General features: G+C 44.8%; 1 protein-coding gene across 4 annotated transcripts in view; it reads right to left on the bottom strand.

The window, feature by feature from the left end:
• Nucleotides 1–26,339, bottom strand: part of GEMIN8 (gem nuclear organelle associated protein 8) — a 29,921-nt gene continuing 3,582 nt past the window's right edge. For all 4 annotated transcript variants that reach the window (XM_068163103.1, XM_068163105.1, XM_068163104.1 and 1 more), the window contains 3 exons: nt 24,193–24,230; nt 19,992–20,418; nt 1–1,982 (listed from right to left, as the gene is read on the bottom strand). In XM_068163103.1, the coding sequence (XP_068019204.1) occupies nt 1,732–1,982; nt 19,992–20,418; nt 24,193–24,195 (681 nt within the window). In that variant the 5' untranslated portion in view covers nt 24,196–24,230 and the 3' untranslated portion in view covers nt 1–1,731. The remainder of the gene's footprint in view (nt 1,983–19,991; nt 20,419–24,192; nt 24,231–26,339) is intronic.

Below are 26,339 nucleotides of genomic sequence, written 5' to 3'. Positions count from 1 at the left end.
TGTTATGAAGAGAATTTATTTGCTCAACAAAAGGAAACTCAAACAAAACACTGCATTTTGGACAAAACCCAAGAGTGAAGACAAACAGAGGACTGTTCATATGCCTTTTCCCTCTCCTGTTTTACACAAGGTTTCCAGATTAATCCCAACAGCCAACAGGGGCTTTGCATTTCAGTGTTGAATCTACCTCCACCTTGTTGTATCTAAAGAGAAGAAGGTGGAACTGAAATGAAAATGCTGCTTTGAAAGAAAACATAGATACTGCTAACAAAGTCAAAGATATTCCAAACTGCACTGCAGACTTGCTTTGGTGCAGCTGGCTGGCTGTGGCAGGGGACATAACTGCTGGTGTGCATTACAACCACACGTGCTACAGAGATACACCAAACACAGTGGGCATGAACTGAAGGTAGGACTTTAGTTGTGAGCCTCCTCTGTTGGCAGAGAGGGACATGACTGTTTGTCACAACTAAAACACTGTAAGGCTCCTTTGACCTGGCAAGGAAATGCTGCTTAACACAAACTACAGCCCTTTAGCAGCAATGCTTCACAGAAAGTCCTTGCAAGTGTTCATGGCATCATTTTCTAAGTCACCAGTATTGAGGGGGCAGTTCTACCTCTCTTACACAAACTGCTGACCAGTTGAGTGTGGCACACAAGCAGCAGCTTGTGGCTGGAGCATGAGTAACCAACCAAAAATTGAGTGACACAAGTGCAGGCAAACAGCCTGTGCAGATGGGTGACTACACAGAGAAGCTCATCTGCCTTGCCTGTGTTAAGTGTTGTGCATGTACTATGTAGCTGGGCATTGGAAAGCTGCACCTAAAATAAACATAACTCTCAGGGCTCAGTGGCTTCCACATCTCCATATACAGCATACAGATGGACCTTTAGCCTACCAAGTTGTCTTTAAAGCTTCAAACCAATTAGATGCTTTCTACTGGAGTGGCAAGTATCACTGTAGGCACTGGCCCCAAGAGTGCTTTGTCCTCTTAAGCTTCTCTTCTGCTAAAGAGAGCTCTAACAGACAGGGCCACATCAGGATTCCCCCCCTACCCTTAACCCCTTTATGAAAACACTTTTCTATATAATGTTGCTTTAAAGCCAAATTCCTGCCAGACAAGTATCAGTCTGGAAGAAAAGTTCCCTGCTTTATTATAGTCTTTGGAAAAGAATCCAAATGGCTGGGCTACAGTAATTTGAGATGCTGTATCTTGGCCAGTGGGCTCCTGGTTCTCAATGAAAAAAGAATATCTACGATCAGCAGACACAACACTTCACATCACGCTGTGTTAAACAGGATCCAAGTGCTACTGCAGGAAATAAGACTGAAAAATGGGATCACTTAGTTTCCTAAATGAGAAGAGCAGACCATTCCTACAGTCCTTTCTGCACTGCTGTAAGTATTCCCAGGTCACTAAGCATAGACATGTTACATTTCCTGCAAGCAGGGTCGAGACAGGTGAGTACCAAATGAGTGAAACTCAGACTGCAGACAAGTTTGATGTTACTGTCCCTCCCATTACTACTTGACAACTGTATGCAGGTAGAATGGACTGTGACCACTGCTGACAGACAGTGTAAAAGGAACACAGGAAGAGGTTACCCTTACAGGTCTCTGCCCCAAGTGCAAGCAAACCCCAAATCTGCAGTGTATTCTTCCAGCAGCACAACACGACTTGGGCACCCATCCTTACAGCTCTGTGCAAGGGCAGAGCACAGCTCAGGTACTCACAGCTTAAGGGGAATAATGGGCCAGTATTTGGGCTGCTTTTTGTCACAGTTTCTGTCAAAGATAAGCTGCATGGCAGCTTCCATGGCCTGGATTTTTGCAGCTTCAGCACCGTACAGCTTCTTCATTTCCGCCATGCGCCTCTCCCCAGGCCTTTCCGACGGCGGCTGCACAGAGCGCTCTCGCCTTTGGTGAAAGTCTTGATCAGCCTCCACGTACTGCAGCTCAGCTTCTTGCTGCTGCTGTCTCCCTAGACAAATAAACCACAGGAGATGCAAATTATTTTAACTTCCAAAACATCAGACATTTTGATTTGTGCTGGGTCTGGAGGGCTGTGGCTCACACGCTGCAGGGGGCAACCAGCTTCTGCAACTCACGAAGCCAAGCGCAGGTCACTTGTCCTGCTACGCTCTTCATGCACAATGACAAACCCCTCCTGGACAATCCTGATCAAGTAAAGGCTGGGAGCAGTGGGGACACAGGATGGAGATCCTGAAATTGAATCCTGAAACTGTAGGAAACGTCTGTATCAGTAACAAGCTGTGAAAACTGGCACTGCTTCATTTCTCCCCAATAAACACATGCCCTGGGAAGAAAACACAAAGAGGAACACCACCACCCTGCCCAACAGGAGCCCTGTTTCCAGAGTAATAACCTAGCAGCTGAGATAAGGAAACAATGCACAGGATACTGCAACTTAGCTGAACCACAGCCAAGAGAAAATGTAATCAGTCACTGCTGTGTGCAAATGAACAAATCAGTCTGGCACATGCCTGCCCCTGTAAGCAGCATGCTGAGATAAACTATCCAACCTCATCCACTTCTCAAGACTTGCAGCTTCAAAGCTGGCAGCCTTACTGCTATGGCTGTGGGGACAAATCAAAACAGCACCCAACACAAATCCCTGCATGACACTTTTTACAGTGGAGTCTAAACAGTTCAGAGGGGTGAATCATTTGGACCAATCTGTCATCAAAAGTCCTCTTTGGGAAGTCCATTTGGGAAGCAAGAACTTGATCTTGCATGTCCAAATTTACCTCCACTTCTCAGGTGCTGCTCTGGTGGAACAAACAGTGCTTTGTGCAGTTAAAACAGCAGAGTGCTGTGTAAGACTCCTCTGTCACAGGAAGATTTCCACAAAAAATCACCTGGCAGCTGAACTCCTTCACCTACCTCTAACAAATGATGGTTTTCAAAACTGCACCACAGGAACAGTTCTCCACTAAGGACAGCATTTTCTTTCCCCTTTTTATTTGTTTTAAACCTCAAAAGGGACAGATTATCCACAGCTCAGGATGCACTAGCCACATACAGGACATGCTTCTCAGCATTTGGTGCCATTGGACCTCTTCCCTCCTTCCCCTAAGAGATTTGACTTCCACAAAACATGTGACATCTGCAAACCCTAACCCAAAGTTACATATCCTGACATATCTGTGTCAAACATCTGCTGTTGATTGTTGCACTGGAAAGTGCTGTGCAGAGCAGCCAACTGCCTGCCTGTTGGCCTTGCTAAATGAATTGTCCCATGTCACTCATTCACAGAAAATAGGTATTTTAAACTCCATCATCAGAAACTTCAGTATTGGCATCTCTTTGTCTGAGAGGGATACAGAAAGCCTTTGTCCTGTCATTTCAAACACCAACCACAGCTTTGTGATGGCAGTGAAAGGTAGGAGGGCTTGAGGGGTCACTAGCAACTTATTCCAGTGAGTGCTTTCACCTTCTGCAATTTTGCTGTAGGAGCACACCCCCAAAGCTGTGCTGCACTGCCAGAACTCATGAGGAAGCATACATTAAGAGTCCATATGTGGTTTTGGAAGAGTCAGATTGATTTGGTGTCAGGCCACTTTAACCAGAAGGTTTGAATTACAAGAACCAGCATTACCTACAGGGGGCCCAGCACTATAAGGACAAGCTATAGTACCCAGGCTGTGACTACACAGGTCACTTGCTTGCCACTGAAGCAGGCTTCCTGGGACACCAGACTGCCCACAACTAGGCAACAAGCTTTTCAGCATCAACTTGATGCAAATTACACCAGAAGCCAAAAGTCTGTGCTGGAAAAGCAACGTCTCCCACAGCAAACCTCTGCCAGGGCAACGAACAGAACCCAGAGCTGCTGACCCTCTTGGGACACACAGATAATTCCTTCAACCTCTGTATTCCCCATGGAAATTGTTTATTCATTAGTTCCAAAGCTGCACACTAGAGACAGCTGCTTCCTGGCTTGCTGGCCATTGAATGCTCTGTGATAGCTCAATGCACAGAACAACCCTTCAGAAAAACTCATTTCTCTGGAGACAGATAATGAATTCTTCTGTTTGGAAATGAAATGGATCTCTAGCAGAAGCTTTATGATGGATGAGTGGATTACAGTTTAGTGTGCATCCATCTGCATTTTGTAGTACAGAGCAGTTCAGAAACTTACTGAGCATAGTATTAACACTCAAAATAATAATTATACTGCCTTAAATACTACTCTCAAAATTGTGTAGCAAACATGTAGAGCACATGTTTTACTTTACACTAATAGGATGTACTGCCTTTAACTTTCTAACCTGACTTACTGTTTCCTAGGTACTGGTTAAAAACTTCCCAGCATGACTCTATGTACAGAGTCTCAGACATGGAAAGCAGACCTACAAAGTACAGAAATCTACCACAGCAACTCACAGGGGTTTTCTTTGTACCAAAAGGGCTGAATTGGAGCATGAAGTGGCAGCTGCTGCTGGTAATACCACAGCAGCTGTGCAGAATAGGTTGCAGTTTCAAATCAGTTATTTGTGGGGAGATACTACCATGGCAAACTGCACTGTCAGTGCCAATACCATTTGCTGTCCTGGACAATCAAGGAAAGAGAAGCTGTGGAGCTAAGTTGGGTATGGAAACCCCTGCTTTTCCAAAAGCAGTATATCCAGCCAAACACAGAGATAAGAAATAGGTGACAGCACTTTTGTCCTGTTGAGATGCATGATAAACTGTCTTTGGTGAGGCAGGGGCTTCCAGCAGCCTGGGCTCTTTCCATTCCCTCAACATTTACTTTAAAACCAGTACAGAGCAATGCAACTTGAGCTAAATGTGCAACTACTTCTTCATTGAAAAGATGACAGCAAGCATCTGACAGCATCAAAAAGCAAACAAAATTATGAACTGTCCACAACTCTACACCTATAGAGGCAAACAATTCCTCTGAAGCACCAGATACTCATCCAGGAATTAAGTAACAGGGTTCATCCAAACACTATTCTCAGCTTGCAGCAACGAAGCCCCCAGCTCGCTCTCAGACCAGGATTTCACACTCCCAAGTTGTAAGTCATTGTGCTGCCAAGTTATAAATGTGAAACAAATAAGTTTTTTACACAATTCAAAGTAGTTTCTGCTTCCACTTCACACAGCCTAAAATAAATGTGCTTTCTTTTACAGCATTCAAGTACTGCCAAGCTTCCCCCAGTCAAGGAAGAGGATTTTCAAACGCTCACATGGCAGGCAGGCAGCTGCAGTAGTGGTTGGGTCCTGCACAAATACAAAGGAAAGCTGACAGCTTCCTAACTGGTCAGTTCCATTTGTTCCCAAAGAAGCTCTTCCTTTCTCGTAGCTCTTCTCAGAATGAACTTATCCCTGCCAAGTTCAGTTCTACTAGGAAGCCATTCTCCCCTGGCCAAACCCAGTTGTGACAACTTTTTCTGAACACAGTAAACAGCCTTTCTTTCCTTCACCTGTAAGGAATACTGAGATCTCTAGATGGCTCATACTGCTTCCTGAGCTACCAGTGATTCCAGATCTTTAGAAATAAAGTGTGGGTGCTTGTTCCCCCTCCTCACCACACTTTTCTCACCTTTTGTGGATGGTTTTTAATCTAGGGTTACACTAGCTGAAAAGTGACTAAGACAACTGCCTGCATCCTCAGGGACTAGCAGGAGCGAGATAAACAGTAGCTAGTCTGCCAGCTCTTCACTGCATTTGGGGCCTCACATGCACACAAATGCTCTCTTACATACCTGCAGCAAAACTACAACCTAAGCCTTCAAGACCTGGGGTATCCTCCCCACAGGCCCTTCGAAACTCAAATGTCCTGTTTCTTTTAGATTTAAAGAAAGGAAAATGTAATGTGCTCTCTCTAAGTTTGATCCACTTTGCTCTTTTTCCTTTGTAATAGCCTTTGAGAAACTTAGGCAGGAATTAAAAACCAAAAGCACACAAGAAAACAAAAGCAACCTCAAAACCAAAAGCCAAATAAATTCCCTGACTGGGAAAGAAGTCTCCATGGAGGGCCTTTCACACACTAAAAGGAGACTGAAGTAGGAGAGGCAATTATCTCTGTTGGATTTTTAATGAAGGACTCATACCCAGCATGGTGTGGCTTCTTGTACCAATTTTAGCTCTTAGGATTTCTACCTCCAACGCCCAGCTCACTGCAGCCAGTGATCATACCTAATCAGCTGATGTTTCCTACACAGGCAGCCTCCTCCACAGTTCTCTAGGTACACACACTCTGCCCCACATGATGGTAGCTATGGTAAGACACCAAGGGCTTGCTGCTCATAAATGCCAGCTGGCCTTTACCTGACTATCAGTTTCTTGCTTAGTTGGCACATTGCTCTTCACAGAAATGCTGCACTCTCTCTGGCCTTAATCTGTTTCTAGTTTTCCATGATCTCAACCTGACCTATACATCTGTTCACATATTTGTCTGCTTATTCCAAATGAAGAACGATTTTCTGTTACTGCTGCATGTGCACTTTCTGAGCTTTCTCATCTTGTCTTCAATGCTACCTGAGCTGATCTTGAGCAGCCCACACTCACAGTTAAAAACACTACCCATTTTCACTGATTAAAAACTCCCAGTTCTCTCTTTGAATGCCACTTCCCACAAGCCTATCTACAGTGTTAAATGCTCTGCCCACACAGGCTTCTCAAAGTAAAATACCAGCTTCTCCATCTCCCTAGAAAAGCAAAGCAACTTTGCCATAAACTTGCATATGAATTTTTCTGAAGTGATAGCATCAGACCATTTTCTTCTGCCCATACTTGCATGAACCAGGCATCCCATGGGGAAAAACAAAGTCTTGGCCTAGAGGAATTGCAACAAAATAAGGATGTATAGCTGAGGCTTTGTAAACAGGGTTTAATTTCTACAGAATTCTGAATTACCAGAGGGTGGTATCCCAAGCATTACTCTTTATCAAGTGCAAAAGCTTGCAGGACAAGAGTTTCCATCAGTGGGAGCCTGTGAAATACAAACAATTTGACTTATCCCCACCCCTGCACAGATAAAATATTCTGGGCTGCTGGAAACAGCACAGCCTCACTTGCTGGAAGGTTACTCTGGAACATCAAGCAACTTAGAAGAAATTGTGGGAAGATATTGAAAGAAGAGAGTGATGATTTTATAGCAGAATGAAGAGTCTCATTCTAGCTGTAAGCTGGCTTGGGGAAAACAAATTCATGTTTAAACTTCTAAATTTGAAAACTTGTGCTGGCAAAAAATGTAACAAAAAGGTTGCAGATGACATCATCTAACTCCCCCTTTCCAGTTTTGAACAGGAGAAGTCTAATCCTCGAAGTGAGGATTCAACCACAGACTCACCAAGGTTGGAAGAGACCTCAAAGATCATCAAGTCCAACCTGTCACCACAGACCTCATGACTAGACCATGGCACCAAGTGCCACATCCAAGTGGAGACAGCTCAGGCCATATTTCACTATACCAGCAGTTTAACCTACACAGAAAAATTAAATGCTGTAGCTGGCTTGAAAACATTAAATTTGGAATACCAGTGATGCTTTGGGGGAGTAATTTCCTGCAGTTACAAGCTCTCAGTCACAACCTCCATGAGAAAGAACTCCCAAACATGGGGAAGGTATAAAATCCCAAGTGTCTACACTGACAAACTGTCCATCTGCAAGTTGAGGAGAGAATGAGTTAAGAGACATGGAGTATTTTACCACATATATCTACAAGCAACACAATAGTCTCAAAAAAAGAGGAAAATGTTCTGTTACAGGCTTTGAAGTAAGAGCAGATGCAGCTCCTTGGCAAGCCTGTGGCAGTCTGAAACCATGGCTGCACAGACAGTTTTCTTTCCTCAGCTACAAGGCCAGCTTATGCAATTTCTGCCCCACTCCTCCTCCCTACCTGCTCCAGCTCCCAGGCCCCTTAAGTATGCCACTGCTGTTGTCTCAGGGGCCACACAATGAATCCTGCAATAAACCCCCCAACATTAACAACAAAACAAACCAGCAAACAAAACCCCAGAACTTAAAGTGGCAGCACTGAAGCAGGAGTGAATGGCTAGGAAGGAAGATTGCTCAACCAGGATTTGGCATTGGGATGCATTCATTGCTTAACTGCAAACCTCTTGGCAAAGAGGTTCCATTTTTGTTCCACTCCCCCTATCGTTACCTGACACCCTAAAAAGTCCCTTGATGACTTTTGGTCCCTTCCAACCCAAACCATGAAATAAAACTGAATAGAGAGCCGGGAAGTAAAATTAGAACCAAGGTGTTCCAGCTTTGCTGCTGGATGGTGTGTGTCACTCAAGTGGCTCCCTGTCATGAATCTGTACAATTGAGCTAATCCTTTCTTGCCTGACAGAGGGTTTTCAAGAATTAAGTCTCCCACATTATTTGGAGATCTGTGGGTTAACCAACTGGCAGGAAGTGACACAGGTAACTGGAGAATAAAGGAGCTGACTTCTGGTTTAGAAATAAGATTAAACACCAAGAAGTGCTGTCCTGTGGTCTCCAAAACAAACTACCAAGAGCCCTGATGGAAACAATGCCAGCCTTCATGTCCATGTTTACACTAGCAGTAGGCTACACTGGTCACTGCCCAGCTAAATAACAAGTCACCTTGCTCCTGTTTTCTTCTACTACCCTCTACAATGAAACCTCTAAGAAGGGAGATTTTGATCCCAACCAGAAAAATGATTGAAGCAATCAAACCCCATAAACATGAAGCAACCAGCAGAAGCTCAAGTGAAAGCCTGCTCTAGAAATCTGAATGCTCTAAATGCAATTCCTAGTCAGGTGTATGTGCATCTAAGGTAGAAACACACACGTGAGCTCAGCATAAGCAGGGGCCTGTATCACACCAGAGACACCCAGGGGTCCAGACCATATGCCTGTGCCATCTGACAGAAGTAACCAGCCAGGAAGGCACTGACTGACCACTGCTTAGAAATCAGTACAAGAGCAGGCACTGGCAGCTGCCTCTAGAAAGGATCAAGTCTACAGCAATAAGCTTAAATGCAGAGCGGCTGACTCTGCACTCCCATCCCCCAAACAACTCCAATCTGTCGCTGAGGGCAACAATGCTGACGCCAGGCAAGGGCACCAGTGCTGGAGTAAACAGAAGGATTACTGGAACCTATATATAACCCTATCCATACACACACATACACTTATGGCACTGTCAGGGGAGACTGAACAAGGCAAGGTTCACATTTACAAGTGCCTCTTTCCAGAAGCAAAGGAGCACACTGCAGAGAGAGGAGCTTTGCAGTGCTTCTTCATGGGTCCTGAAGAGAAATGAAACACATCCACTTGGAAGAAAGTTTGCTGCTTTGGGGGGAAAAAAACCAAAAGGAAGTAGCCTGCAACTTCTTTCTTCAGTTCACTGCTGAATTCAAGTTTGGTTTATTGTGTGACATGAGAAAGCAACTCAGTAATTTCTGCAGAGAAATCCACTATTTTAATCAAAAAACATTTGAGAGAGAGGTATTCTTGAGAGCAACCTGTAACCATGTCACTGCTGTTCTGAAAGGAAGCATATGCAGGCTATGAACTGACTTTTTAGTTAACCAGCAGCTCCATGACTTAGTAGATGTGCAGAATTAAATAACCAGCTCTGATTCAGACAATTTCAGCAAGAAAGTCTCTTCCAACCTGGTCTATTCTATTCTATTCTAAATGTGCTTTTTCCCCCCCTATGCTGTTAGTAAAACACAGTGTGTTGCTTGATCAATCATTGTGAAGGAGAAACAAAGTCAAACTAAAGGATTCAGCCTGTGAAACTTCATTTACTTCTGACCTTCTGAGATTCCTATTGCTCACTTCAGCATTCTAGTAGGCTAAATGAAACATACTTGAATACATAAACCCCCAACAAGACAAACAGAGAAAATACACCACAGAACCTCTCTTGTACCTTTCACAAAAGGGAAACGTTTGACACTAGGAATAATTCCAGCTTTGGCTGTTGGAGCAGCAGTGTGAGCACTGTCTTCTTTCAAAAAGGCAGCATCCTGCCCTGCAGAAAGCTCTGCACTTCTCAGCAAGTGGGAGCTTCAGGGCTCTCCTCTGTCACTCCAACAGGGCAATTCACACAGGAAGGAAGTGCTCAAGTAACCTGATGAAGAGAAGACTTTACATGAGGAGAGCCATCAGACTCCAGTCCCATCTAGCCTGTCATGCTGTTCACAGCAGTGGTAACTAATGCCAAGAGTAGAATGCAAAAGCAGGGAAAGCAAGTAGCTACACATCACCAGCTTCACCTACTGAGAAATGCAGAGATCAGAAAAAGACAGATACTTCTTCCTCCACTCCTCCAAAGCCAACCAGATGATCTATCATGTACCACCTCAACACCTCCTCCACCACCAAGTCACACATGATGCAGTCTCCATAACCTGGACTCTTCCACAATTTTTCCCCACTATATCACTGGCCAAAAATCCCAAAGCAATGACAACTGATGAATTTTCAAGCGAGTCTTCCAATCCTCCTGCTCAGCAACCACATCAGGCCTGGCAGACCTTCTGGAAATAAAGGTGTTTGACAAGGACTGTCCAGAGTGAGAGAAGAGCATTGGCTCAGAGTGAGAGAATAGCATTGGCTCATTAGGAATTGAGTAACCATATTGAAACTGAGGCCCAGCATGCACTTTGGAGCCATTCCTTGCCAAAATGTCCCCAGTTTCTGTGATCAGAGAGATGATTTTTATAGCAACCACCAGCTCTTCAGCAACTACAGATTAAATTAAACCCAGGAGATACTTATCCAGCTAAATGTGAGCAATAACAATCAACAGCATAAAGCCCATGTTATTCACTTCAGCACAAACCTAACTTCAATGCAAACATCCATTTAAGAATCATTCTCAATTCTACATTGGCTCTGTGCTTTCAGTGTACTGCAGAATTCTGACAACTCAGTTATATGCTCTTGAAAATATCAGGGGGGAAGCTCTGACACCTGGATAAGCAAGGCCAGTAACAATGGTAACACTGATGAACAGCTGGACCAGTCTGGACTGAGTAGTTCACAGGGCTACAGTACACCTGCTTCTTGGCATGTTGTCATCTCAGTCTCCTCTGTTTTCTGGACACAGGTCAGTGTTACCACCCCTGTGTTACAGGTCCAAATCAAAAGAACATGGACACAAAGTCCTAGTGCAGACATGCTTTAGATTCTGTGGAATGGGCTTCACAGCAAATCCTGTCACGAAGTGGCAAAGGTGCTCTACCCAGCCACTAGAAAAGAGAAGAGTGACAATGTTCTCTTGCACCTTGGGGTTTAAGATGCATCCCTCTTCTTCCCCAAGGCATGGTTGGAAGAGTAAGATTACGACTTTGTTTCTAAATTCCACCCATGTTGAACGCTTTCGTGGATCTAGTCCCACATGCCATGGCCAAGGTCACAATAGAGAGGCCACCCAAGTCCAAGCCTGAGATGGGTAGCCCAACAGCCTCTGTCCATCCCTCTCACTTGATTTTGAGCATACCAAAACATGAGTTTCAAAGCAACCCAGGCAGACAGAACAGTTTCTGCCTCCGCAGCACCCACATTTCCCTAGTGTCGGTGGACATGAATTCCAGCTGGATGCTGCTAACATAACTGAGGCAGAGTGAGAGATGTTGAAAAGCAAACAGTGCCTCTGAAATAGTGGCTTGAACAGTACCCCAGTCAAATTTGCAGGGGTAAGCTATGTGTCCCCAAGCAAATTGGCACAAGAGGTTTGCTTTACAACAGAGGGACTTAAAATGTGTAATACCTGATGTATTTTCCCACCAAATTCTGTTGCAGATTATGAAACCAAGGAGCACAGAAAGCACACAATGTCACTACATCTATTTCCACCTCTATCTTCTGGCAATTACCCCAGCACTGTACACTCTGAAATCTTGAACATTCTTGCTGCAGCAACAGTTTCCCCAGGCAGATACAAACCAAGACTGTTAGAAAATGCTTAACTCATAGCTCCCACTGTCACTGCCCGCTCACAAGCCTGGGAGTACCGTGCTGATGGCATATGAATTCAGCTTTATCAGCAGAGAACTAAGCAAAGTCATTGAGAGATGCAGAAATGCTGCATTTGGCACCTAGACAGAACTGGTCACTGAGGCATTCTAGGGGAAATGGCAAAGTGCATACACTGTGAAGACAGACTGCCCCAGCTGAGTGAGTAGCACAGAGCAGCTTTTATGTCCCATGTGTCTGTCACAGTCTCACCTGCTCTTTTCCACAGCAGCTGCAGCTGCTCTGACAGGCTCTCCTGCAGAGACAAAGAATGAAGGGAAGACTGGAGGAGCCACTCAAGGCAGCTGCAGATGCTAACACCATAAGCAAGCAGGCAGACTTGCCTTCAAAAAATTACCAGCACTGTTGAGTGTAAGTGGCATAAGTAGAGTCTGTCTTCCCACACCAAACTGTTCCCAGATGAAACAATCTTCTATAACAGCACTCTGAAAGCTATTTTTGCTCTTACAAGACTAGGGAAGGATTCCTTATTCTTAGCCCTGGGGTCTCCCTTGGTGTTACTTTGTCCAAGTTTTGCAGAGCCCAGGTGGGCTTTGAAGAGTCCCACAGTGCAGACAAGCCTTGGAAACTGCAAGGACACAGAACAGGTGTTGACGCTGCTTGTCTGACCTAAAATTGAATGACTGCATGCATCTTCTTTGCAGAGAGAAACATCCAGTAGCTAATCCATGACAGCAAGCTACTGACCTGTTTCCACTGGATGCTTCTGAGACCAGCAACTATCAACAAACAGCCATCAAAAGCAGATCTAGCAGGTGGGTGATGAGGGACAGGGCAGCTGAGAGGAGCAATGATCTGCCTCTGCCCTGCATGTCTTATTCTCATAGTCCCATGACAAGCCCAGTCACAAGGAATTTTACCAGAACAGTGATTTACCAAGAGCTGCAACAATCCAAGATTGCCAGACTTCTGACTCATGAATAGCTCAGGGATAACAGCTCTCTGGGAGAAAGGGTAGCTGTGATCCCACATCTGTTCAGGGAGGAACACGTCAGGAGGCATTTTGGTCACAGGCACAGCATCTAACTTCACTCTTAAGCAAAAGGTCTGGAATGAGACATTTTCAGATTACATTGTTCATTCTCCTACAATTTGAGGCTTTTGCTTACTTACTGCTGGGGTAAATCAAAATCTCTTATAGATATGAACAAACTGAACTTCTCAACAAGCCACCTGAAGTATATGCTATCTCCACTCCAGTCACTAGAACACATGAGACAGACAAATGAAGGGTGACAATTTCAAACAGGTTTCTGAAGTTGAACACATTCTCATGTTAAGACAGCATTCCTCATTGCCATCAAATATAAGATGAAATAGAGGAGCTGACATCTTGGCATTCCTCTTAAAGCAGTGTCTATACTACACTCACACAGAACCATGGGAGCTGCTTCTTCCATGCTTCTAGCTGTAAACCTGCTGCAGCACAAGTACTAGTACTGCACAGCATGCTTAGGAAGAACTGAGCCCCAAGACAGCCACTGGTAGACAGGAAAGTGGCATTCCAGGCACCACCTCCACCCAACTGCACAGGCTGTACACATGGCAGCATGATGCACAGCATCCTCAAATGTCATCTCGGAGCTCAAACCTGGGACATCCCTCAGTGGCAAAAATAAGCAGCCTGGCCTTGCACTTCCATACTTTCAGGGGCTGCCAATACTGTCAAAGTCTCAGCCTGAGGGACAAATAGGAAGAACTTCACATATGATTTCCAGTTTTATGTGTTAACCCTCAGCCACCTCTCTTGAGCATGCAGCAGAGGGTGGGAGTTTCTGCCATTAAGTCCACCTCTACAGCATAACATCCACTGGTTGCAAAATGTGTGGGATCAATAGGAAAGACGTAAGATCAGAGAGCAAAACTGTACATATTCTACAACTGATGCTCTTAGTACAAAGGTAACTTTGTCTCTTATGGAATGGATGTAAAACTGTGACCAACTGTTGCTCTCCACTTTTGCAAGTACAGACTGCTTTTCAACACTAAAGCAGTGAAAATTGTGTGCTTTCCTTTGTTTCTCTAGCAAGTAGGCATTTTCTCAGCTGTTGGCTTCCAGTATCAAATAACACAGCCTCTACATTGGACACAGTGTGTGCACTTGTGAAGATTTTGCTGCTACACAATAAAAGGTTCAATCATCAAGAGCAGAGAAGTGGTACAAAAGAAGAGCCTTTCACATCTCTCCATCCATTCACAAAAGAACATGCTTCAAAAGGCATCTCTACAAGTACCCACACATACTGCTGAGAGAACTCTTATTTCACAAGCATTTCCCAGAAGCTTCAGCAGTTCAGCTTCTAGAGATAGTGGTAAAAGTTCATGTGACAACAAGGCTAACAAAGTCAAGGAAGTTGAGCAGACATTCACCATCCAGCTGCTTTGACAGTTCAGAGTAGGGAAGAAGAAACTAAAAAGATGCTGGTGACCAAGAATTTGAATCACAGTCTGATGGAGAAAGAGAGAGATGAAAGAAAGAGAAAAGCATTTACCAGCAGTGAAGGCAAGAAGAAAAGCATGGTGGCAAAAAAGCCTGCATCAATTTTCCAAAGAAGTATATGGGCCTTAAACAAAACCCAAAGCTTCCTGGATCTGGTACTATCCAAACACATTTCAAAACATGGAAAACTCCATTACTCCCTCTTCATGGAAGAGGCAGTGGTGACCATCATCTTTCAGAGAAAAAGAAACCCAAGGGGGGGAAAAAAGCCCTACAAATTGCAGATTTGGAAGAAACCTCTTCATTCACCATTTCCTTTCAATTCCTTCTAAAGGTTTTCCATCTGGCATGAACATTTGAAGTGGAGACAAGGCTATTTTGGGAGAGGCTGGAGGCTATGTGTGGGCAACACAAACAGAGGCTCTAACAGAAGGAAAGCTAGTCATAGCATTAACAACTGTCAGACCATTATCCTTCAGTCATGAACTGCCATGATGGTGCTACTTTGCTTTGCTTTTAAAGAAAGGAACCTGTCTCATCACCTGTTGGCTGCAGCAGGCAACAGCTCTCACTGTACTCCCAGTGCTGGACTCAATCACAGCACTCATCTTCTCTTACATGTGAAAAGGGCCCAGTGAAAAACTTCATGAGGGTAAAATGCATGTTTCAAAGGCTCAACTTAAAAATGTAAGAAATATGTGCAATTAGGCAATTGACAAAATTGTTAGGCTTGTGCCTCTTCCCTTCTTGGTTTCTATCCTTATAAGTCTTGAAAACATAAAAAGGCAACTTACTGTATTGTGGCCTCTTCATCTAGGATGCTTGGAGAACTCAGTGCACTGCTTAGGCCTGACAGGTATGGTAACCCTGAAAAATAACTACATGCTTTTCAAAAGCCAGAGGGAAGATTTTTAAATGCAACTACAAGCATCCCCAAGAAGCACTGTATAGGCACAATGGTTATGTGAAGAACCAGAGCAAGAAGCACTGTATAGGCACAATGGTTATGTGAAGAACCAGAGCAACCTGACAAGAAAACTTCCTAAACCCCAGCATCATTAGATGACTGCATATGAAGAAACAACTGAAGAGGAAAGAAGGGCCACAAGGATGAGCAGAGGGCTGGAACACCTCTCCTATGAAGACAGACTGAAGGAGTTGGGGCTGTTCAGTCTGGAGAAGAGAAGGCTCTGAGGTGACCTAATTGTGGCCTTCCAGTATCTGAAGGGGGCCTACAAGAAGGCTGGGGAGGGACTGCTCAGGATCTCAGGTAGTGATAGGACTAGGGGGAATGGAATGAAGTTGGAGGTGGGGAGATTCAGGCTGGATGTGAGGAGGAAGTTCCTCACCATGAGAGTGGTGAAGCCCTGGAATGGGTTGTCTGGGGAGGTGGTTGAGACCCTGTCCCTGGAGGTGTTTAAGCCCAGGCTGGATGAGGCTCTGTCCAGGCTGATCTAGTGTGAGGTGTCCCTGCCCATGGCAGGGGAGTTGGAGCTAGATGATCCTTGTGGTCCCTTCCAACCCTGACTGATACTATGATACTATAAGTTAAAACTGCCTGTAAGGAGTTCTAGCCAAATGCATGGTGCATGTATTATACAAGAGAAGTTTGTAGTGCATTCATGTGTCTGACTTCATGTAGCCTCAGTAAAACCCTGCTCACATTTACTTTGGGGCACTGCAGGAACACCTAAGTTGACTGCAACACATGACATGCCTGCAAAAACTAGCAATAGTTTTACATGAATTCACAGACACACACACACAGAGATTGTTTTAAAAGAGGCTGCTTGTGACCAACTGTATCACTGCTGAAGTGTTAAATAATGCAGCAGAGCTGAGAGCTTGCCAGTTTCAAAGGTTTTACTGTGCAAGTCAGCCAATCACTGCAAATGCCCACAGTGAGAGGAAAACAAAACACAACAAACTGCTCCAAAACTGAGGAAATCTGCTGGTTCTTCAGGTTTGTGGCAGTTACCAACAAATGAAACACACCTGAAGTTTTCTTCTTTGGCTAGTCTGACATGATGGTTTTCTTTGCTTTGAAACTTCTGCCTCTGCACTTAGTGCTAATGCTTGTGCACCACCACCCAAACATGAATGCCTTTCCCACCCAGACCTCAGGCCTGTTTAAATCTTCCACAGTTACAAAGTTTGCACAATCTTACCCTCTGATGCCTGTGATCCCACTTACCACTAGTAAATTCTAGATCAGGAACTGAAGTGAAGACATCAGCCATTCGATTATCTTTCAACATGCTGATGTGATCATGCATGGGAGCCAGCTGCTTCACACTTGGTAAGTTGAGACTCTTGTTATGCATGTCCCAAATAGCTGCATTAATGTTGTATGGTATCTCCCAGCTCTGCAGAGCTTCAGAAATGCCAAACTAATGCAAGTCATAGTATCATAGAATCAGTCAGGGTTGGAAGGGACTACAAGGATCATCTAGTTCCAACCCCCCTGCCATGGGCAGGGACACCCCACACTAGATCAGGCTGGCCAGAGCCTCATCCAGCCTGCTCTTAAACACCTCCAGGGCTGGGGCCTCAACCACCTCCCTGGACAGCCCATTCCAGGGCTTCACCACTCTCATGGGGAAGAACTTCCTCCTCACACCCAGCCTGAATCTCCCCACCTCCAGCTTCATTCCATTCCCCCTAGTCCTATCACTACCTGAGATCCTGAGCAGTCCCTCCCCAGCCTTCTTGTAGGCCCCCTTCAGATACTGGAAGGCCACAATTAGGTCACCTCAGAGCCTTATTTTCTCCAGACTGAACAGCCCCAAGTCATCCTTCACATCTCCAGCCTCTGTACTAGTATCCCCTTCTTTGGGTGCCAAAGTCCCCTTTCTGTTTGTTCCATTGCTCTTCCTTCCCCACATCTGTCTCACACAGCAAATTGCCAGTAAACATATAGCAAACTGACAGCATCAATTCTAAAGGAAGGGCAAATCAAGTATCTCCTTCCAAGTGCATCTGAAGATGCAGAGGTCAAAGGCTGTGAACTCCACCTGGATCACCTTGTTATGCCAGAGAAGAAAACATGAGACACAACCTTCCCCTTAACGTTCCCTAGCTTATACTTCAACTTACCACCAAGGTCACTACTGGTATTTCACTTTGGCATACCCAACCATTCTCTTTCAATCTAGAGAAAATCAAAACCTCTTGCCTCAACATTACAGATGTCTCCTCCAGACATGAGTGCCTCAATTTCAGGCATTATCTGGCTTCATAGTGCCCAAGTTTCTCTACAGATTTGCCCCTATGGTGGAGGGAGCAGCCCAGGACATACAGTTTGGGATGAAAAGACATCAGAGAGGAAATACTGAAGTAACTGTGGGTTTCTTTTGTGGACAAATGATCTGTCTTCTTGAGCTTCAATACAGAACAACAACTGCTCTTCATCACAGTATGAAAGATACAACATGATACCTTCACTATGGATTGCAGCTTAATGAACCCCTACATTTAATTTTGCTCAGAAACAGCATCCAGGAAAATTAATACCTCCTAAAGCAGAGTGGCACTGCCTTCAGCACACAGCCTCCACACCAGCTTATCTGACACCATCAGGGAACAATGATTTTCCTCCCCTCCTGCTGCTTATGTTTCTTCTTCTGAGAAACTTCAACAGAATTAAAAATTTATTCTATTTTCCTTTTCCTCCACCATGCAAGAAAAATTATTGCTGAGCAAAACCATACTGTATTTTTAATTACCACATTAGCATTTAGATAGCATTGTTCACCCTAGAGTTCTCTGGCACTATAAAATGCCAATTAAATCAAGTGCTTGTTTACTTTTGTGTGCTTTGAGGAATGGCAGACCATTATTACTACTGTCCTCACTTTATCAGAGAAGCTAGTGAAGAAAGTGAGGCATGTGATAGCTAAAAACCAGATTCCACTTAGATTTACATGAAGAGCTGCTGCTGCAGTGAATACAGTTACACTTGCCCATAACTAGGCTAGTGCATGGCACACAGCAGACACCTAATTATTCCCAAAAGCTTCAAGCACTGCTGTGGTGGAAAGGACAAAAGGAAAATCCTTATTCTGAGTCACAAACCTCTTTCCAGTCCACCTGCTCACCAGAAAGAATCAAATCATATTTTTAGCAAGAGCACCCAGTGAGGGGTCAGGAAGAGATTAAACAGCTACACCAAGGTCATATGAGAGTATCTGCAACAGAGAGCATCTCTGAGGCCAGATTTCCCTATTTCCAGGACACCACTCTAATCACTTGCACACCTTCAGACACCGCTAACCACAAAGATGAAATCAATCAAATGAAAGCCCACAGTATTTCCAGAAGTAGCCAAGGATCTTCAAGCATCCTGCACTTCTTTAAAGGAACATTTCAACAGAGACGACAAAACTGATCCTGCAAAAGCATGATGAGAAAGGCATGCATGGCAAGCATCACCACTGAGATCCCTAACTCACTTTTCTCTGCTAACTCCATCAGCTGTGCTCCATACTGATAGGAAGTATGAAGTTAAGCAGAAGTGTTTCAGCTCTCTGGATACCCCCTGATCAAATACCTGAATTTTTATCTCTCACTCCTAATCATTGTCCTTTTCATGCATTTTTAGAGTATCTCCCTCTTTCAGAGCAAGCAGAGACAGCTCTAGCAAACATTCATTGTGGGTACTTCCAACTGCAGTCATGTGAACAAAGTCATCTTCATATTGCTGCTTTCTTAAAACAGGTTTGCCTGGCGCACTTGCAGTGAAGTGTTGATAAAGCACAGCATAAGCTTTTACTTCTTTCTAAGGATTTCACTGCAACAAAGATGACTTCTGAGCATCAAGACCTAAGAAAAAGTCTTAAGTCTTTGGCTCATATTCACTTGTAGATTTGGGTCCAGCTCAAGATGCAAATCAGAGAAACCTGTGGTACAGCACAGAATGAAGAGCACCATAGGGATGCAGGGGGAGAAGCAAAAGGTCATGTGTTGTCACTGTTGGGTTAGCCAAAGGGTAACAAACAAAATGCCTGCTCCTCATTATGAAATAAACCTAGGCTTACTCTAGGATGCAGTGATGTAGTAAAGCACTTCCTCTGGGTTCTTCTCTCAAACACCTCCCTGGAGGTGTTTAAGCCCAGGCTGGATGAGGCTCTGGCCAGGCTGATCTAGTGTGGGGTGTCCCTGCCCAGGGCAGGGGGGTTGGAACTAGATGATCCTTGTGGTCCCTTCCAACCCTGACTGATACTGTGATACATACAGGATGCTAATTAAATGTAACCATTACAATTCTGCAGTCTTTCAGCAATAAAGCTCAGTGTTATCTTCAGGACAAATGTGCTGTTCTCCTTATTGCTGGCATAATTTTCTCTCTCTCTTAATGAAAAACCTCCAAACACTTCCTGAGACTTATGTCTAACAAAGGGTACTTAACTGTACTCATCAGGTTAGCTTTCTCTATTCTGTTTGGCTTTCACTTCCAGTGCTCCTTTCTGGGAATTCTTACAAAACCTGTAAATGCTGAAGCCATCCATAACTCAGGGCCACCAAGCACCAGAACACAGAGACTAAGCAGGGACTTACGCAGCTCTTCCCGGTGCCGCTCTGTCTGGGCAAAAAACTGCCGCAGCTCCTCCGTGATCTCCATGTTACTCAGGTCATACTCTATCTCCCCTTCAGACTCAGAGTCCTGCTCCGTTTCGGAGTCCCTCTCAGCATCCTCCCTCCCTCGGTGAGCATCTGCATACCGCTGAGCTCTCCCACAGCATGGAGCTCTGCCGCTCGGTCTGCAGCTGGCAGAACGGTTTCGGGTAGGCGGGAGATCGCTGCCATCCCAATCCCAGTAGCGGTTCTTTGGGGAGGGGGCACAAGGAGGCCATGGCAGCTGATACAAGGACTCCACGGCTCTCCTGTAGGCTTTCTGGTGTCTGTGCATCCAGCACATGGCTAAGCTATAGTGCTTCCAGTATCTTGCAAACACTTGCTTGGAATACCATGGCTCAGTGTCCTCCTGTGGCACACCAAAGACACAAGAGAGAGGAAACAAATTGAGAGAGAGAGCAACTGAGAGGACAGGCACTGTAAACACAAATGCAAATTCTGCTTTTTAATCACTACTTACCCTTCTGTCATCACAGAAAGGTAGGGGGTGGAAGGGATCTTTGGAGAGTAGAGAGTCCAACCCCTCTGCTAAAGAGGGTTCAGATAGGTTGCTTACACAGCACCACATTCAGACAGGATTTGAAAGTCTCCACAGAAAGACACTCCACAACCTCTCTGGGCAGCTTCTTCCAGGGCTACATCATCCTCAAAGTTTTTCCTTGTGTTTAATTGAAACCTCCTGTGTTCTAGTTTGAACTCACTGCCCCTTGTTCTATTAATGGGCACCACTGCAAAGAGCCCAGCCCCATCTTCTTGACCTTCACCCTTTAGATATTTATATGCATCAATAAGATTCCCTCTCAGACTCCTCCAGGCTAACCACCCCCAGGTCTCTTGGCCTTTTTCCCATCAGAGAGATGCTTCAGCCCCCTAATCATATTTGCAGCCCTCCATTGGACTTTCTTTAGTAGTTCCCTCTCTCTCGAGGTGGAGAGCCCAGAATGGGACACCATACTCAAGGTGTGGCCTCACCAGGGTAGAGGGGCAGAATATATGATAAACAATATAGATCTGAAAGAGAACAATTATTAACACAGGGCAAGTGCACTACACTTCATTGCTCTCACAAGGTTCCTGCATCACACAGCTACCAGTGCAGAATTACCAATAGAGCAGCCATAGTGTCCAAAGTATTTTCCAAGTGTTTGTGCTATTGCAGTAAAGTCAGGGTTTTTTGTAGGGGATATGCTATGTGGATATATTCCCCAATTCCTCAGCTGCTCATGTGAGTTGGAAGGACTGAGTGATTCCAAGGTGTGTGTGTTGCGGCCTACACCTGACTTCCAAATCCGCAGACAGAAAACAGGGGAGATTAAAATTCCTACATGTTAAACAAAGACATTCATTTTATCCAGCAACATATTTCCTCCATCTGCCTGCCAAAATAAGTTTCCCAGAAAAGGCCAAATGGCAATCCAGCCAAGTTCATATATCCATCAGGGCCTTGATCAAAACAGGACTGTATTTAGTCGAGCGCAAGCTGCCAGCAGATCTCCCTTTTGTACTCATCAGCAACCACACATGAGAAGGGGTAATAAAGTGCCACTGACACAGGCACACAGCAAAATATTTCTATAGAATGAAACATACTGTAGTACCCCTTCTCCTGTCTTCATGTTAATCTTAGTTTCCCTGAAAAAAAGAGTTGCAAGCTGTTCAGATTTCACCAGGAAATATGAAGCCCCCCAGCTTTACGCCCTACAGACCACTTCATCTCCCTCCTCACACTGCTCTGAAAAAGAGGGGATAATAGAGGCTCTTAAAAGAAGGCTGTAAAGTAGACTAGGGCCTACAACCAATAAATAAATGGCTTCTTTTTTTTTCCCCCCCTCTTTCACCCACATCTTAATTTCCACAGCAAATGTTTGATGGAAGGCCTCTTATTTTAAACTGAAAGCATTTGAATCAAACCACATTCAGGCAAATGCTCCAAGCTCTTCCAAGCTGAGCTGAAGTTCTCAGAGATGAGTGCAACATTTATAGTCCTTTATTGTTTGGGGTTTTTCTTGTAATAAAAAAAAAAAAAGGTCATCCACAATTACCCCCCATGTGTTTTAAAGTGTGCTTGCTTGATCTGCACTGGCTCCCTTCCATAGCCTCAAAAGAATGGTTCTCTGGGGGGGGGATATAAATCCCAGAACAAAGCAGAAACTCCACACACACCCAGAAACACTTTCCATTGAACACTGAGCAAATTTCATTGACTTGTATTTGGTTTCACTTTCTGGTTTTCAGGCAATAATGCAAATGCCAGAGTTTGGAATAACAGCTGTAACTCTCATGTTTTCCTTCCTGCTGCAAAATTGAGTCCACTACCATAAGAGAGCTATAAATGCTATCTCTTTGTAATGTTCATTGGTAAGTGCTCTCACAAACACAATACCCCCAACTAGCAGTGCTTATAAAGAAAACTCACCACAACAAACATGTTCCTTAAGGTATGTCTAAGAAAAAAAGCACCTTTGATGACCTTTGAGGTCTCTCCCAACCTTATTCATTCTATTTGTGAAGGCCTGTGGGCCTTACCTACTTGATTTCAAAGTATCTTTCCTGACAAGTAACAGTTCTTGGAGGTGAACCTTTATCTAGAATAAACCAAACCAGGTTGGAAGAGACCTTCAAGATCATTGTGTCCAACCCATCAACCAATCCAACCCACCTAAACAACTAACCAATGGCACCAAGCACCCCATCCAGTCTCCTCCTGAACACCCATTCCTCCTGGCAGCACATTCCAATGGGCAATCACTCTTTCTGTGTAGAACTTCTTCCTAACATCCAACCTGAACCTCCCCTGGTGCAGCCTGAGACTGTGTCCTCTTGTTCTGGTACTGGCTGCCTGGGAGAAGAGACCAACCCCTACCTGTCTACAATCTCCCTTCAGGTAGTTGTAGAGAGTGATAAGGTCACCCCTGAGCCTCCTCTTCTCCAGGCTGAGCAACCCCAGCTCCCTCAGTCTTTCCTCACAGGGCTTGTGTTCCAAACCCTTCACCAGCTTTGTTGCCCTTTTCTGGACTCGTTCCAGCAAGTCAACCTCCTTCCTACACTGAGGGGCTCAGAACTGGACACAGGACTCGAGGGAAACCTGAGTGAAATTCTCCTCTTGGCCTAACAGTGCTCTGCTACAAACCCATGCATTTCAGAACACTCATTCCTAAGATGAGTGGGTGCAAGAAAAGCATCTGCCTTCCATATGGGATTTCTTCATTCCTAACCATCCAACCACCTAAAAGCTATGGATGAACAATGTTTTATTTACTGTTCTTGCTCTGCCTAAGAATGTCACGCCGGCTTCCCACCCTTCAGCAGTCAGATGGGGAGGTCCTTTTGTCAACTCTGGTACATTCACCAGTTACTTTTAGAACATTTTGTCTATTTTTTCCACACTACTTCAAAATACAGTTTTGAAATGCCACGAAGGTTGACCACAGCAGGTGTAACACACGCTGTGCATTTCCATGGGAGACAGCACGTTCTCTTAGAGCTCAGAAATTATCTCCAGTGCTTCCACAATGTTTCTAAAAGAGGCCTTGATGACTTTACTGCAAGCTCTGCAATCCAGCTGGCTGATTCCTCTAGCTGACTAGCTCCAGTTGTTAATGTAAGGGAAAGGAAGACAAAAAGCCAGTTCTTGTAGACAGGACTGTGATGCTGGTCCCTGTCCAACTGCTTTTGGGGGCTTCTTTGTTGAAAGTGACCCTTGAAAAACCCTTTTCACATTTGAGTTTTAAAAATACCCTGGTTGAAAAAGAAATTCCAGCAATGTTTTACATTGGGGTGGAAAAGGGAAGCCAACATTTTGGAGTCCAGCTTAGCTCTGTGCCTGTGCTTTTTCAGCTGGGGAATAAATGGAAATAAGAGATTTCCTCATGGAAACAAAAGCCATAAATCCAAGGCAGATGATCAGAGTTCTCTGTTTTTTTCCTGTTATGACTCTGGAGTCTTCCCAGGAGCAGACAAACTACTTCCTCTTGTAATGTGAGTTCTATTTTCAAAGCAGTTTAGCTGCTTTCAGATAGAATCTTTGCATGCCTGCACTGACAGTTCAATAAATGTGTTTATATGCATTCTGCATAGCAAATGTGACGAAGCTACGACACAGAAACCCAGAGAGGCTGCTTACCATCTCCTGGAGAGGTTTTTCCTGGTGATCAGGGTGACCTAGAAGAGAAGAGAGTAGCTTTTTAATCCACAGAAACTTATGCATCAAGATGGTGACAAGCACTGACTTTATTTTTGTTGGACTTGAGTACTATGGTCTGCAGCTATTAAAGATCCCTTCCCTGGGGGGGGCTAACTGAAGTCTGTCATCTATAGGTTTTGATGAGCATCAGTAAAGATCTCATTCCTTAAAACTTCCTACTACAGTAAGATTAAAAGGGAGCCTTCCACACAATGCAGCCTAAAATGCTTGTACTAAACACTTTCCCCTCCTACCACTACCTTTTTGTTTTCTATGTTGTCTCACCTTTATTTTCTAAGCTTCTACAAGCATTACCTGCCAAATTACCACCAAACAGAAGTCATGAACCAAAATGAAACACAGTCTCCTCATTCTCTAGTGGTGTCTGCACAGGGGGGATGTTTGTATAGATAGATGGAGCAATTACCATGAAACTATTAAATCCATCTTGCCTTCATTCAAGCAGCAAAGCTTCTGTTTAACCCTGTGGTGCACTCACAGCCACATACTGCCCCTTCTTTTACTTCCCCCCCTTTAGACATCTCATATTGCCTCATGTACAGAAACTGTTTTAATGTGAGGAAAATCCTGAAAGAAGAGGGATAATTGAGCAGTTGTGGTCTGGATGCTTGGGTAGTGAGATGGATTGTGAAATGGTGGAAGGAAAGTAAGAGAGCTGTGGTCAATGGGGCAGGGTCTAGTTGGAGGCCTGTGTCTAGTGGAGTCCCTCAGGGGTCAGTACTGGGACCAGTGCTGCTCAATACCTGGATGAGGGAACAAAGAGCACCCTCAGCAAGTTTCCTGATGACACAAAATTGGGGGGAGTGGCTGACACACCAGAGGGTTGTGCTGCCATTCAGGGAGACTTAGACAGACTGGAGAGTTGGGCAGAGAGAAATGTAATGAATTTCAACAAGGGCAAGTGTAGAGTCTTGCCCCTGGGAAAGACCTGGGGTCCCAGTGGATGGATGGTTGACCATGAGCCAGTAATGTGCTCTGGTGGCCAAGAAGGCCAAGGCCATTCTGGGATGTATTAGAAGGGGTGTGGCTACTAGGTTGAGAGAGGTTCTCCTGCCCCTCTACTCTGCCCTGGTGAGGCTGCACCTGGAGTATTGTGTCCAGTTCTGGGCCCCTCAGCTCAAGAAGGACAGGGAACTGCTTGAGAGAGTCCAGTGCAGAGCCACAAGGATGATTAAGGGAGTGGAACATTTCCCTTATGAGGAGAAACTGAGGGAGCTGGGGCTCTTTGGCTTGGAGAGGAGGAGGCTAAGGGGTGACCTCATTAATAGTTATTAATATGTGAAGGGTGAGTGCCAAGGGGATGGAGCCAGGCTCTTCCCAGTGATGCCCAATGCCAGGACAAGGGGCAATGGGTGGTAACTGTAGGGGGGCAGGGGAAAGGTAGGAGGGAGGGAGAGAGAGAATGAGATATCTTATCTGTAACCAGGCAGGGTTTATAATTATCAGTGAGTTATCAGCATGAATCACTGAGAAATATTCTGAATTCTCTCCCTCTCTGACAATTATTTCATTCCATTAAGATGTTTGCTGCTTCACCCATCTATTTTTTCTGACACTTTCACCCTCAGTTTGAACTTTATGTTAGGTGAGGACCAGTGAAAAGTAACAGAACCTTGGTGTACTGAACTATCACTGCTACCATGGGACATGGTCAAATGCTGGTCTCAGCAATGCTGGGTTACAGCCAAGACAGCACTTGGAACTGTAGATTTCTAGCAGCATAAAGCTGGGATTTTTCAGAGTGCATATGAATACAGGGCACACAGCAGATGTGTTCTGCCTCACAGTTAACAGTGCTGATTAAACAGCAACTTTTTGCCTCTAAAACCAAGCCACATTATGTGAAAGGAGAATGGGGATGGGCCACAGCCCAAGGAAATGCAAGTCATTCAGCTACCACAAAGGCAAATCACTGCCCTTGGCTAAGCCCACACTCACTCAAACCCATATTCCCTTGTCACACCAGCCTGCCTACAAGAAGCCCTACACCTGTGAGCAGTCTCCTTGCAATCAATGGGAGGATGCCAGCAATTAGGATGAGGCATTAGGCAGCCCAAGTGTGAGAG

Source organism: Melanerpes formicivorus, unplaced genomic scaffold (genome assembly GCF_026170545.1).
Source record: "Melanerpes formicivorus ecotype bairdi unplaced genomic scaffold, bMelFor1.0.p_v2 SCAF_70, whole genome shotgun sequence".
Lineage (NCBI taxonomy): Eukaryota > Metazoa > Chordata > Aves > Piciformes > Picidae > Melanerpes > Melanerpes formicivorus.
The sequence above is the reverse complement of the archived record's forward strand: the minus strand, read 5'-3'. Positions and strand labels throughout refer to the sequence as shown.